The sequence below is a fragment of the Lotus japonicus genome, chromosome 1, assembly GCF_012489685.1.
Source record: "Lotus japonicus ecotype B-129 chromosome 1, LjGifu_v1.2".
In the NCBI taxonomy this organism is placed as follows: Eukaryota; Viridiplantae; Streptophyta; class Magnoliopsida; order Fabales; family Fabaceae; genus Lotus; species Lotus japonicus.
Window position 1 is genome coordinate 103,124,224 of NC_080041.1, and position 13,103 is coordinate 103,137,326.

Consider the following 13,103-nt stretch of genomic DNA (forward strand, 5'->3'; position numbering starts at 1 on the left):
TCTTTTTCGTTTGCTGGTTATTGTTGTTCTTCCAGCGCCCCTTCGCTTTTCTTTGTTGGTCACTATACTTTCTTTTTGCACTTTGTTGTGTACTAGTAATCACTTTGTAAATGGAATTGTAGCATCCTCAATGCTACCAATTATTTTATTCATCTTTTTTGACTGTTAAAAAAAAACAATTAAATCATTTTTCATGATTGTACGTATCAACATATCTTAACCTAATTCGATTGATATTTCTTTTCAAACTTTCTCACTTTTAAAGAATATCTTAACATTTATAGAATCAATTCGAATACCAAAATTTCTTTATGCCTTTAGTGGCATTAGGATATAAAAACTGAATGATCTAACTATATACTATTTGTATTTTTTTTTTACCAAAACAAAAGTTTGTTCACTGGCAAACACTCATTCTCTAGGAGAGGATAAAAACATTCAATAAAGATAAGCACCTTCTAGCAATAAATTGCATACAAGAACGTAGCACTTCAGATTTAAAAATATATAAAACCTTAATTAAAAGCATACAACCCCGAATCAGAATGACAAAATAAACTTAAGTTGCATATACTATTTTCACTTTTAGATAAGAGTTGATATATCCATCTATCCAAGCATAGTCCCTTTTAAGCTTGGTGAGGATAAAGACGAACAGGAAGGCCTTTGGCAGGAGTAGTTATAGGATTAGACACAATTTTCTCATCAGGAATCACCTTTTCCCACTTGAACCTCCTAACTAAGTGGTGCATGAAAACCAAGATTTCAAATCGTGCATACTCTTTTCCGGGACACATCCTTGGTCCTCCACCAAATGGCACATACGTGTAAGGAGCTGGCCCATTTCCTTCAAACCTGCTCGAGTCAAATTTCTCTGGCTCTGGAAAGCACTCTGGATTCTTATGTGTTGCACTTGTACTCCAATACAACTGTATGAGCAAATATACAATTGATTACGAAGTAAAATAAACCCTTTGATGTGTCTTATACATACAACAAAGCAATCCCATAAGCACTAATTGTGGCATTTTCAATATAACTAGCGCATGCTTCTTTCACTAAACTGAAAAGAATAAGTAAAAAAATTATGACAAAAAAAAAGATGCAAAGATTTTCTATGATGTACAAACAAAAGGCTAAGAATGACAAATGTTTTTCGCATCCTTGATAATTTTTATGGCTCTGGTAATTTCAAATTATGTTTTATTTTTGGGTTAATCGTCTACTTGGTCCCTGTCTTTGTCTCGCCGTCTGAAATTAGTCCCTTCCCGGAAAATTTGCAAATCTGGATCCTCATGTTTACAATAAGTCCGGAGCAGGTCCTCGCCGGAGCCCGGAGCTCCGGCGAGTGATGAATAAGCATGCTGACTGGAATTAAAACGTTGACGTGGTTTTTAAAAATAAATAAAAAATCAATTACACATAAAAAATTTAAATTAAAATAAATAAATAAAATCAATTAACAAAACTAAACCTGTAACAAAAAAAAAATTAACAAAACTAAACCTAATTTAATTAACAAAAACAAATTAACCCCTAATTCCCAATCAAATTAGGGTTCTTCTTCTTTCCCCTCATCTTCTGATTTCATTCCCCTAGCATTAATCCTTCCAATTCTGGTTTTGCCTCTTCTCTTCTGCTCTCTCTATCTCTCCCCACCGAATCAAACCACCCATAGCCATAGCTACACTCATCTCCATTCTCTCTCACACACACCTCCGTCAATTGCTTCTGTGCCCAGATCTGCGAATCAAAGATGATCTGATTATTTCTTTGAGGGAGAGGTTGCGGGTTGGGGTGTGGTGGGTTGCGAGTGAGGGCTGGGGTTGAGGTTGCAGCATGGGGGTGGGTTTCGAGGGTGGGTTGCGGGTGAGGGTGGGGTTGCGAGTGAGGGTGGGCTGCGATTGACGGTGGGATGGCGGTGGGTTGCGGGTGAGGTGGGGTGGGTTGCGATGGGTTATGGGTTATGGGTGGGGATGGGTTGCGGATGAGGGTGGGGTGGGTTTCGAGTAGGGGTGGGGATGGGTTTCTGGGTGGGGTTGGGTTTCTGGGTAGGGGTGAGGAACCTTCTTTATCGCATCTGAAGTTCTTGAGTTGGTGGAACATGTTGGTGGCATAAGTGATCTTTCTGGAAAGGCAAAACTTTTTTTGGTTCTTCCCTCTGCTGTATTGGATGTGTTCTTCATTCTTTGGATTTTCACCTCACTCTCTGCAACTTTAACTAAGCTTCAGGCAAGAAGGATGACGGGAGCGATGAGTTTGATAGGGATGAAACTACTTTGACACTCATTAAACCGGCATCTATTTCTGCAAAGGATGTTCGAATTGTGCCAGATGCCTGTGCAAGGTGGCAATGGAGTTTCAAATGATGATTTAGAAGAAGACAAGAGAGAATAAGCTAGAGAATGTAGCTCAGATTTTATAATTTCTTGTATCCATCCTGAAAATTAGCTCTGACTCTTTTCCTTTTATTCTTTTATTTACTTCAAAACATTCCTTGGTAAAAAAATTCTGGGTTCTGTTGGCAGGGATTTACAAGTTTTGTTTTCTGGGTTCTGTTCACAGATCTGGAACATTCCTTGGCATAAATTATTCTTAATTTTAAGTGATTGTCACATGGTCACTTAAAAAAATCACATGACTTAATGTTTTAATCTTGACCGTTGATGGTTAGATCTAACGGTCGTGATTTATTCTCATTTTCTCACATAAAATTACTTTTTTCATAAGATACATCATATATATATATATATGTATATACATGTTAATTTATAAGTTGTATACCTTCCAGCCTTTTGGAACTGAGAATCCATCGAAGACAAAGTCATCCATGGCTTCCCTGAAAGCTCCTAGGAGTGGAGGGGCAAGTCTCAGCACTTCACAAGCCACATTCCATGAATATTTCATCTTATCAACGTCCTGCCATGTCAGCAACTCTCCTGGAGATTTGGATTTTGCAATTTCCATTTGTTCTTAACAAATGGGATGAAAAGGAAAAACAAATAAGCACATGATATCATCGATAATCACGGTAGTCATTCAATAAGAGGGAAATTGGAGAAGAGGAAAAAAAAGTAATTCGATTATAATATTATACTACTTCATGCTTAATATCATTAAAAAATACTACTTCATTGTCACTTATGAAAGGAAAATTATAATTAACATCTCAATTTCACCCAACATCCAGCTAGGGAGAGAAATAGAAAAGAGTGAAGTTTCTTTTTAACAAAGAAAAGTTAGAGATAAAATAAGTGGCGAAATAAGACATTAAGGAACAGTGTCGGTCCAAGGCGCACGTGGCCCAAGCTAGGGCTTTAGGCCACCAAAAAAATTACTAAGTAAAGAAGGTCTCTTATTCATGTGATAAATCTAATAGTCCTTTTGTAAATAAGGCCTAAAATAAAAATCAAGGTTTCAATTCAAAAACCAAGTATTGACCAAAAAAAAAAATTCAAAAACCAAGTCCAATTGTCTCAATTTCACCCAACATCCAGCTAGGGAGAGAAATAGAAAAGAAAAAAACTCAATCCCACATTTGACTAGTTTGGCAAATGTTTAATTTCTCCATTTCCCTGATAACTCCATGGAAAATTGAGTAGACGACAACGACAACAAGAAGAAAATATTTTTACTTAAAATTTTTTAATAAAAAGATAAAAAGACAATCATTTTAAAATTTGCTTTAAGTCTTATTTAGGGTTGGGTCAACCCTGTTAAGGAAAAAAAGAAACATACCAAGAAAAAATTAATGGAAAAAAGTTCATGTATGAAAACGACCTTGTGAAAAAGAATAGGTAGTTTTATTTTTTTCTTCACAATAGGTGTACAAGGGTTTTAGTAAAAGTATTAACCAAGCCATGTAAAGCAAAAGTCAAGGACCAAATATTTAACAATTGAGAAAGGCTAGCGAACATAGTACACGATTTATTATTAGGTAAATTTTATATGAATTTTACTAAATAACCTGAGCCAAATATTTATTTAATGAGATTACACATAGAACTCATCTAACTAATTTTTATTTTACTAGGTAAAAAAGTCCTTACTTTTTTTAGTGTACCAAAAAAGTCCTTACTTTAGATGGTAAAAAAAAATCAGTTTGCTAATATTTTTTAATGCAAACAATTGAAAAGAAATTAGTAATTGATTGATAATTGAAATTTGGTGTAAGTCGATCCACCCTATATATAAATTTGAGATCCCTTGTATAATATTCGCTCTTCTCATCATCAAGGTTCATATTTTCCCTTACATTATGCATGAACTAGGAGAAACAAATCAAATTAATATCATTTTAAGGGGTTGTCTAAAAGACCCATGATAAAGTTTGGGTTAAATAACCCATCATTCAATCACATTGGAGATAAATGAGTTCGAAATAAATTAAAAAATAAAATATAGAAATTTCAACTCACTCATCTCCAATGTGATTAGATGATGAGTTATTTAACTCAAATTTTATCATGGGTCATTTAGACAACCCCTTATTTTAATTATTCAAATAAATGATATTCCTAATTCCAATGTTTAGAAAACCGAATCGTTCATCAAACCGATTAAGGTACTAGTTCAAGGTTCAAAGGTTGAACCAGCGTCCAACCGTAGAAATTTAAATAATACATCATATATATTAATATAGATAATATATGCTATATTTGTAAATAGTAAATACATATTTAATAGTATATGATAAACTAATTTTTTATTACATATAAAAATAAAGAATGTAATATTACATTATTTACATCCTTATTACTTAATTTATCTTTATATTCACATAAATATAAACTAATATATCATATATGTATATTTTATTAAAACTATATGGGTCTAACACATTCTTGTGTATCTAAATGTGATCATTACTTATAAGTTAAATATATGAAAAAAGTACGTATTGTTAAAAAGTTTAAGCAAAAGCATGTAATTGTATTAATGTTACTGCAGTCTTATTAGCGTACTTATTAGTGTTAATTACTGCAGTCTTCGTGCAATAAGTAATATATAAATATAACTTTGCCTTTTATTATACAATATCAATTGTGTCACAATGGTACCAATTGATTTTTACTTCTTTCTTGTCTTGGGTTCGAACTAGCTGCCAGCATCTTTTTCAATTTTGACAATAACCACAAACCGGTCGATTCTGATCGGTCTGGTTCCGGCTTGTAACCGATTCATCGGTTCCTTTCTTGATTCAGTGAGTGCCTAGTTTTATTAGGTGACTGAAGCGGATATAAGCCCAATTCTCGGTTGAACCGGTTCGACCGACCGGTCAAATTTTTTGAACACTGCCTAATTCACTTAATTTCTTTAACGAATTGCTAATTAATTCGCAGCTATTTCATTAGTGTTTAAATTAATAGTTTAATACACCACCGAGACACAAGTGGTGGATGTACAATATAACACTCATGAGCTCTTATACCAAGACACATTTTTGGCTTGACACTTTTTGGACACAACATTAGCACTGTTTCAACCAATGTTTGCAGAACCGAACCAGTCGAAACACTGGTTTAAGGTTTAATGGTCGGACCGTGGTCAAACCGAGATCGAACCGATGATGATTAAATAATGTTTTTATAGTATAATTAATATATTAACAATCACTCTAACATTTTTTACACACTTATTGAAGTATTAATAATTTCAGGTTTTTACTAATTATATAACCTTATAAACGTAATTGTTAAATTTTTTTTGGTTTGTAATAGTTAATATTTTATGTTAGCTATAATACTTAAACATGCTACACGGCCCAAAACAGTGCAGGCCCTTAATGTTTCTACTGGTAAGTATAAATGTTCCAAGTCACAAACCCTAGCATCCCATTCCAACCATGAGCTGTCAGTTGCTACCTTATGTTATTTTCCTCTGTCTCCTTATTTCTCCCACCTCTCTTTCCATATTTTAGCAACTACCAAGATGAGGAGCACTCACACGACCATGGTGTTATTGCAGCAGCTACCAAGTACAGGCTCTTATGGTGTTATTTCTTGTATGCATCTCCCAGATCTGATACGTATAGTAAATTTGAAATTGAATCAAAGTTCAACAAACTGTTCTGTATCAAAAAAGAAGTTCAACATTTGTTAATTTTTTCTAAAACAAGGTTGGTTAAAGAGAACCGACCAGACCGATTCATCAGCGGTTTTCTCCGGTTTTACCGGTTTTTCACCGGTTCCTCTCCGGTTTCTATGTTTTACGGTTTTCTGTGCGAACCGAATTAAGCAACGGTTCCCGGTCAAACCGGTCTGACCGGCTGGTCCGGTTTGGTTCTGCAAACACTGGTTTCAACCACTGCAATACTTTACAACGGTTAAAACCACCATTAATGCATGAAAGTGATTCCTTAATTGTGGTGGGTTGGGTCAATTCCTCAGTTAACAAACTCTGGAAACTTATGAATAAACTAAACCTTATTGATATTCTTAGGAAGGAGGTTCATTGATGGAAGTATGTCACATTTACCAGGAAGGTCAATGATTTCGCCCATTCGTTAGCAAAGCAAGGTTGTAATCAGTGTTTTAAGACTCGGCTCGGATCGGCCGGTCTGACTGGTTGCACCGGGACTCGGTGACCTGACCGGTCCGAGCCACACTTCAGATCGGTTATGCAAGCCACTCGGCTGGAATCGTTTCGAATCGGCCGGTTTAATGATCAAACCAGTGACTCGGCCGGTTTTTTGATTGAACCGGCAAGTCACCCTTTTTTTTGTTGGGTCAATGCCAGTCCCCCTTTTCATGTTTTTTTATTTTTTTTTAAGTTTATTGACGTTGGGCCATATGTGGAAGCACGTTTACCTAATTATTAAACATATTAGGCCATTCAAATTGTTTTTTTTTTAATCCAGTTAGAAACATTTTTGTATGTAGTAGGAAAAAAACTTGATATTATGTTCAAAATGCTACCAGGAGGGTTCGAACACAAGTCATGGAGGAAATATATTTTGCATTGGACATTTTTTTATGATTTTTTAATATACATCGAGTCAAGGAATCGAACCAGTGACCCACTGGTCCGACCAGTGACTCAGTGACTCAGTACCCCGACCGAGTCGATGACCGAGCCGAGTTTTAAAACACTGGTTGTAATAGATCGGATGTGCTTTGGGCTATGTTGTAATTCTTTTGTATTTCTTGTTTTGGCCTCTGCTTGTAATTTGTATAACTTATAAATAAATAGCTTTATGTGATGTGTGATGGTTAAAAAAAAACCACCATTAATGCATGTGTCGGAAAAGTGCCGGTCAAAATAAAGTCACATACCCTGAAAGACTCGATCATAGATATTATGAGGGAGCTCGGCGAGGTACATGGCAATTAAAGAACATGTAGAACTTGCAGTGTCATGGCCTCCAATCAACAAGCCAAGAATCTTATCAGCAATATATTCTTCAGTCATGTACTGTCCATTCTCATCACAAGAAACCAACATGTGAGACAATATGTCTTGGGTTGGTGAGGCTTTTCCATCAGCCAAATCTAACTTCCTCTGCTTGATGATTTTCAACAGCTCCTCCTTGATGAACTTGGAGGCCTTGATTGCTTTGTTAAATGGTGTTCCGGGCAAGTTAATGGGTACTGAGAAGATTCCAGAGGGGATTTGATTGAAATGTTCTGCAAATTTTTCTACTTGGTTTGGATCATCAATGTTCATGAACAAGCGACAAGCCACCCATAAGGTATATCTGTATTATAGAGTTGGCAAAATATCAAAACCAAATGAATACATGAAATAAAAATAATGTTTTTACTAATAACCAAATTGATAAATCAATTTTTCAACAAAAAGAAATGGTCAACATTAATTTTAGGGCAAACTTCATTAGTCTCCTCTGAGATTTATTATTCCCATCTATTTTAAGAAATTCAATGAACTCTCCTACTTCATAGACCTTTTAAAATAATGGAGGAATATTTAGTGTTATACTAATAAATATTGGGAAATGTAAGTGCGATTATGATAAATCTCATTAGAGGTCGGTGCAATGTCTGTGACCCAATTAGATACTATAGTTAGTGACTTTTTTTAGATAAGTAAATATTTATTGAATGAAAGTACAAGAGGTACTTCAACTCAATAAAAAAAACAAGATAAGTAGAGAAACAAACTGGAATGGAAAAAAAATACAAAAAATAGAACTAGTGAACAACAAAACTTGAGAAGACAAATAATTTACCCATAACCAGTGATGTGGTTAGTGTCTTAGTAAATAATATATATAAAATGTTAATGCAATAATACTAAACTTTAAGAGAGAGGTTAATTGGTTCAATCCCTTACTTCTATTGCATTTCTTTATGTGTACTTTTACTGGTTTTTTATTTGGAACCACCATAGATGTCCTTTGAATTAATAATTCAATCATGCAAGAGGGAGAACCAGCTAAAAGCTCTCCTTTAAAGTAGAAAGAGAGGATTTTGTTTGGGAGTCGGTCATTGACCCCCGGCTCGACCGAAAATAACCATTAACCACTTTAGTTCAAGCTCCACAACCCTTGTGGACTGAACTAATGGTACTATTCTAGGAGTCGGTAAGACCGATCGGCCTCCATTGTTCCGAGAGTCGGTCAGACCGATCGACCCCTAACCGATTGACACATTCCTCCGACTTACCCTGGTCCGGTCACTCATTTCACCGATCACCTCAAGTGCGGATTGCGCCAGCAGGGAGGAGGATACGAATCACCTCAGCTAGGAGTATAGCCCCAGATTTAGCTACCGGTTACTAGGAACCCCTGACCATTGGATCTTTGAGCACAGCAGAGGCCTTAGGGATATCTAACGGTGAGGAAGCTCCTAGGGACCTAGGCTCTCATGACTTTCCTAGGGGCTACCCTAACCCCTTGGGCAAGTATAAAAGGCTCTCTCAATCAGAGAGCATGTAGGTTTTTCTAACTTCAATACTTAGAGATTTTACAAAAGGTTCTTGAACTGACTTAAGCATCAGAGTATTTGTAGACCCCCTCCCGGGCACACCCCCGACGATCGGACCTCGTCTCCTCCGCTCCAGCCACCGATGCTCTCCTTGACATCGTCGCTCCCACCTCACCACTAGATCACCTTCGAGACATCTCACCCCTACTTCTTCCTGGGTAGTCTTGGTCGGCTTCCCCGATCAGATCTAATCAAGACTAAGTGTTAAGCTGAAAATTACCTCCCTATTAGTTTTTTTTGGCTTTTTTGAAAGAAAAAAAAACCTATTAGTTTATTCACGTATTTCTTGACACTATATCTTGATTTTAAATGCAACTTTAAAAACATAAAAGAATTAAATAAATAAAAAGGTATCTTACTTTCAAACTTACATCCGATCATTAGTTATTGGTAGAAATAGAGATTCTACCTAGCTACATGCCCCGATAAATTTAATCATCAATTAACAGTACAACCACATTAATGGGGACGACATTTTACGTAAAGAAGCACTATATATGGGCCATGAAAAGAAGCACAATTAAGTTGATGAGAAACCTCAGCTCGGGTTTCGTCCCAAATAGAATGTCTCTACGTTTTTTTTTTTTGATAAACCAAGTAATTATATAAATAAAGAGGCACCAGAGGTGCAAAAGAGTACAAATAAATAAGAATACAACAATACAATAAAAATTTAATTTGCTGATAACAATGTTTTTGTCCATTTCAAAAAAAAAACAATGTTTTTGTGAGGAGATACAAGAAGATGAAGATATAGAGATAATTTTAAATTTGGTTGTCTAAATGACACATGTGGGTTACTAACTCACAACTCAATTCAATAGACTAATATGATTTTTATAAATAAATTAATAAATAAAATATACAAATTTAATCTACTTATTAATATGATTGGATGATAGGTTATTTAATTAATCCAAACTTTCTCATAAGTCATTTAGACAATCATTTCAAATTAATCTAATCAATCTAGCTTGGTTTCAAATTTGAGGGTTACGGATTAAGACCTTCTTCTGTCACCAAAATTTCTTATTTAATTTGTTTGCTCTGAACTAAAAAAAAAATTAAGACCTTCTTCTGCTCACTAATAAAACTTTGTTGCCTGTTCTTTCAAAAAAAAGAAAACTTTGTTGCCTATAAAAATTAAAAAAATAACTACTAAACTTTGTTATGTTAATTGAAAAACATTGATGTAAATTTGTAACTCCCCTCAGTCATGTCCTCTTCAATTTGACATTAAAAAATCTCATTGGTACATAAATTTATGGATTAATTAATAAAAAATCCTATTTAAAGAGAGAGATCATTTCTATCTAAACTGGTGGATTATGGAACAAGATATTTTTCTTCAAAGTTTCATTTTTCTGTTTCACCTATGAAATCCTATCATATTCATTTTTTCACGGCAAATCTTCGGTTGCAGAAACAAATTGTAGAAAAGATGGTTGTGGACTACTTGTGGTGGGTGTGGGTAGCCATTGCTTGGTCTATTTTGTTTCTTAGAAGCAGTATATATAGTTTTTACTAGTGGATCAATTGATGTGGATAGAGTGGTTCAATTGGTTCAACTAAGATATTGGGATTGGTTCAAAGTTAAGATGAAAGGTTTTAAATGTTTTTTTCCCATGAGTGGATCAAATTTCATGACTGTTATATATATATATATATATATATATATATATATATATATATATATATATTTGGGTTAGGTTCCCTTGGTAACCCCATTAATATAATTTTGGCCGATAGAAACACCATAGCAATTCAAAAGCACTCATGTAATTTTGTAACGCTTCACCGATCATGTCTTTTTTAAGTCACATGAGAAAATCCTTTTGATGAAACTAGAAGAGACACAAAATGAAAAAGAACATTTTATTTTATGGATTATATTATTGATCATTTGTGTATCACTGGACCGTGTTGGCCGAGCTACACATATCTTTATGGCAGTTTTTAAGTGTCAAAAGTGATGGTATGCACCCTGCGGCGACTCAATTTATAAGGCTGACGAAAATGTTAATTAACTAAAATTCACCTCTTGGTCAAGGGGAACACGGTGACATGTGAATTGTTCTCCCATTCAGAAGCAAAGTGCCTTTGAGCAACACTATCCATGATACCAACATAACGTTGAAGTGCTTTTGCGTTGAGGAACTGAGGCAGCATGTGTCTCATCTTCTTAGATTCCTCTGTTGCACTGGTCTGCAGCGAAGTTGGGAATATCTTGTTCACGCTCTCCGGCCACCACGTCCTAACGAGCTTGCCCTCGTTCGAGAACAAGAACTTGTTGCACGCGGATCCACAAAACATGACCATAGGTTCCCCGAAGAGCGAGGTCTTGAAAACTCTCGACGAGTACTGGGTCATGCGCTCTAAGATGAAACTCTCCGGTTTCCCTTTCCAACCAGATGACAGGAAAGCGAAGCTCTCTCCGATCACCGGGTACCCTATTTTGCCCGGAGGCAGGTTAGGGCTCATCATGAGACAAGCGTGTCTGAAGAAAAGGATGAAGAGGGAGAGAGTGGAAAGGAAGAGGAGCATGAGGAAGAAGTAGAACTGTTCCATGATGTTTTTTGTTTGTGGTTTTGTGCTTCGAGGGGACAATATGGCCGCCTATGCTTCATGGCCAGCAATTTATAAACCTGGTGTACCTTCATGCATAGTGTACTTTTAATTAAATTGCCGTTGCATTGGTTGCTGTTAATGTGCACCTACAATTAATTCACAATTCCCCAAATTGTAAAATACTCCTAGCTACTTAAGTTCATTATACAGTTCAAAAATGATTCTAGATAGACATGAGACATCCATCAGATTTAGACACACTTAATTAGAGAAAGAAAGAAAAAGAAGAGATAAAAGAAATAAATGTTACTCCCTCCTTTCTTTAATATAAGAATCAAGCAACCACTTCACACCCTTTAAGAAATTTAGTTAATCTAGATAATTGCATTAAATTTGTTTTCAATTTATATCAACTTTCCAAAGTTACTCTCCACTCATTATTCTTAATTTTTATGCACCATTAATGTCATAGCAAGTGGAAAGAGAGAGAAATTCAATTAAATAAGGGTATCCATGTCTAAAAATAATTAATTCTCCACAAACTCGAAGTTGGTTCTTATAAAAAGGACCAAGTGCACTTTTTATTTGGTTCTTATAAATAGGAACGGAAAGAGTATATATGATACGATGATAAGAAGTGACAGACAAAAAGAGAAAAATGAAATCTCTATATAATTTAAATGTCTATTTATAACAACACTTTAATCCGTAAGTTTTTTTTTATAAGATAATCTTTATGTGAGATAATTATGGTGGAGCGGTAACAATTGCATTGCAGTGTGACTTGCTCTCTCAATGAGATTCTTTTTCTCCATTGAACTCAAGACTCTACTTATGGTCAAAATTATTTATAAATAAAAAATAATAAAAATAAAAAATGTTTGGCTCACGGACCAGTTAGCCCGACTCAATTTAGTGCAAATCTTTGACCTGCGCGCGAACCGGGTGAAATGATTCAATCTAACTCTGGACATGTGCGAGTTAGATTTTTACCAACTCAACTTATCGGCGAGCTGAGTTGGGCTAATTGGCTCGTGGGTTCCGGTCCAATCTGACTGCTCTACCATTATCTCATTCATTCTTTCCCAATTTTTAATAAATAAGATAATAACCAGACTCAATAATATGAAGTAATAAGTAAGAAAAATATTTATAGTATTGAGTTAAGTGCTTTTGAATAATCAATCTAAATGGAAAGAGTTTAGAAAAAATCTAATTACTTCCGTAAAACAATAAAAATAAAAGATAATGACGTGTGAACTAATGAGGCTAATGTGACCGTAATTACTTTCCCCATAGGGTTGTACGTAGTTGTAAAACTTTCGCTGCAATTTAAAATCACTTTTTCATATTTTTACAATCACTTTTTCTTTGACCTAATTTTCACTCATTTCTATCTTATTTCATAATTCTTATTTCTCTCTCACTCACCCAAGTATATATTCTCATCTCTCTTGAGATGGATGTGGATAGAATTAACAGGGAAATTGCACTTGATATCTCCTAAGACTCATCTTTATTTCACTTACCTCCCATCAATTTTACAAAATACACACCTCCTTTCTTTCCTGCGCCATTTAGAATGATTAA

General features: G+C 35.1%; 1 protein-coding gene across 1 annotated transcript; it reads right to left on the bottom strand.

Moving 5' to 3' along the window:
- Positions 1-437: 437 nt before the first annotated feature.
- LOC130728594 (beta-amyrin 28-monooxygenase-like) lies at positions 438-11,544 on the bottom strand. The gene is made up of 4 exons (XM_057580103.1): positions 10,984-11,544; positions 7,275-7,696; positions 2,785-2,972; positions 438-929 (listed from the first exon to the last, which is right to left on the bottom strand). The coding sequence occupies exons 1-4, from the start codon at positions 11,511-11,513 to the stop codon at positions 630-632; spliced, it is 1,440 nt and encodes a 479-aa protein (XP_057436086.1). The 5' UTR covers positions 11,514-11,544; the 3' UTR covers positions 438-629.
- Between the last annotated feature and the right edge of the window lie 1,559 nt (positions 11,545-13,103).

Coding starts and splice junctions, on each gene's coding strand:
- LOC130728594 (XM_057580103.1), bottom strand. CDS start 11,513: ATGGAACAGTTCTACTTCTTCCTCATGCTCCTCTTCCTTTCCACTCTC. Junction 7,697..10,983: donor GTGTTCCCCTTGACCAAGAG/GTGAATTTTAGT, acceptor TCTATAATACAG/ATATACCTTATGGGTGGCTT. Junction 930..2,784: donor CAGTTCCAAAAGGCTGGAAG/GTATACAACTTA, acceptor TTGCTCATACAG/TTGTATTGGAGTACAAGTGC.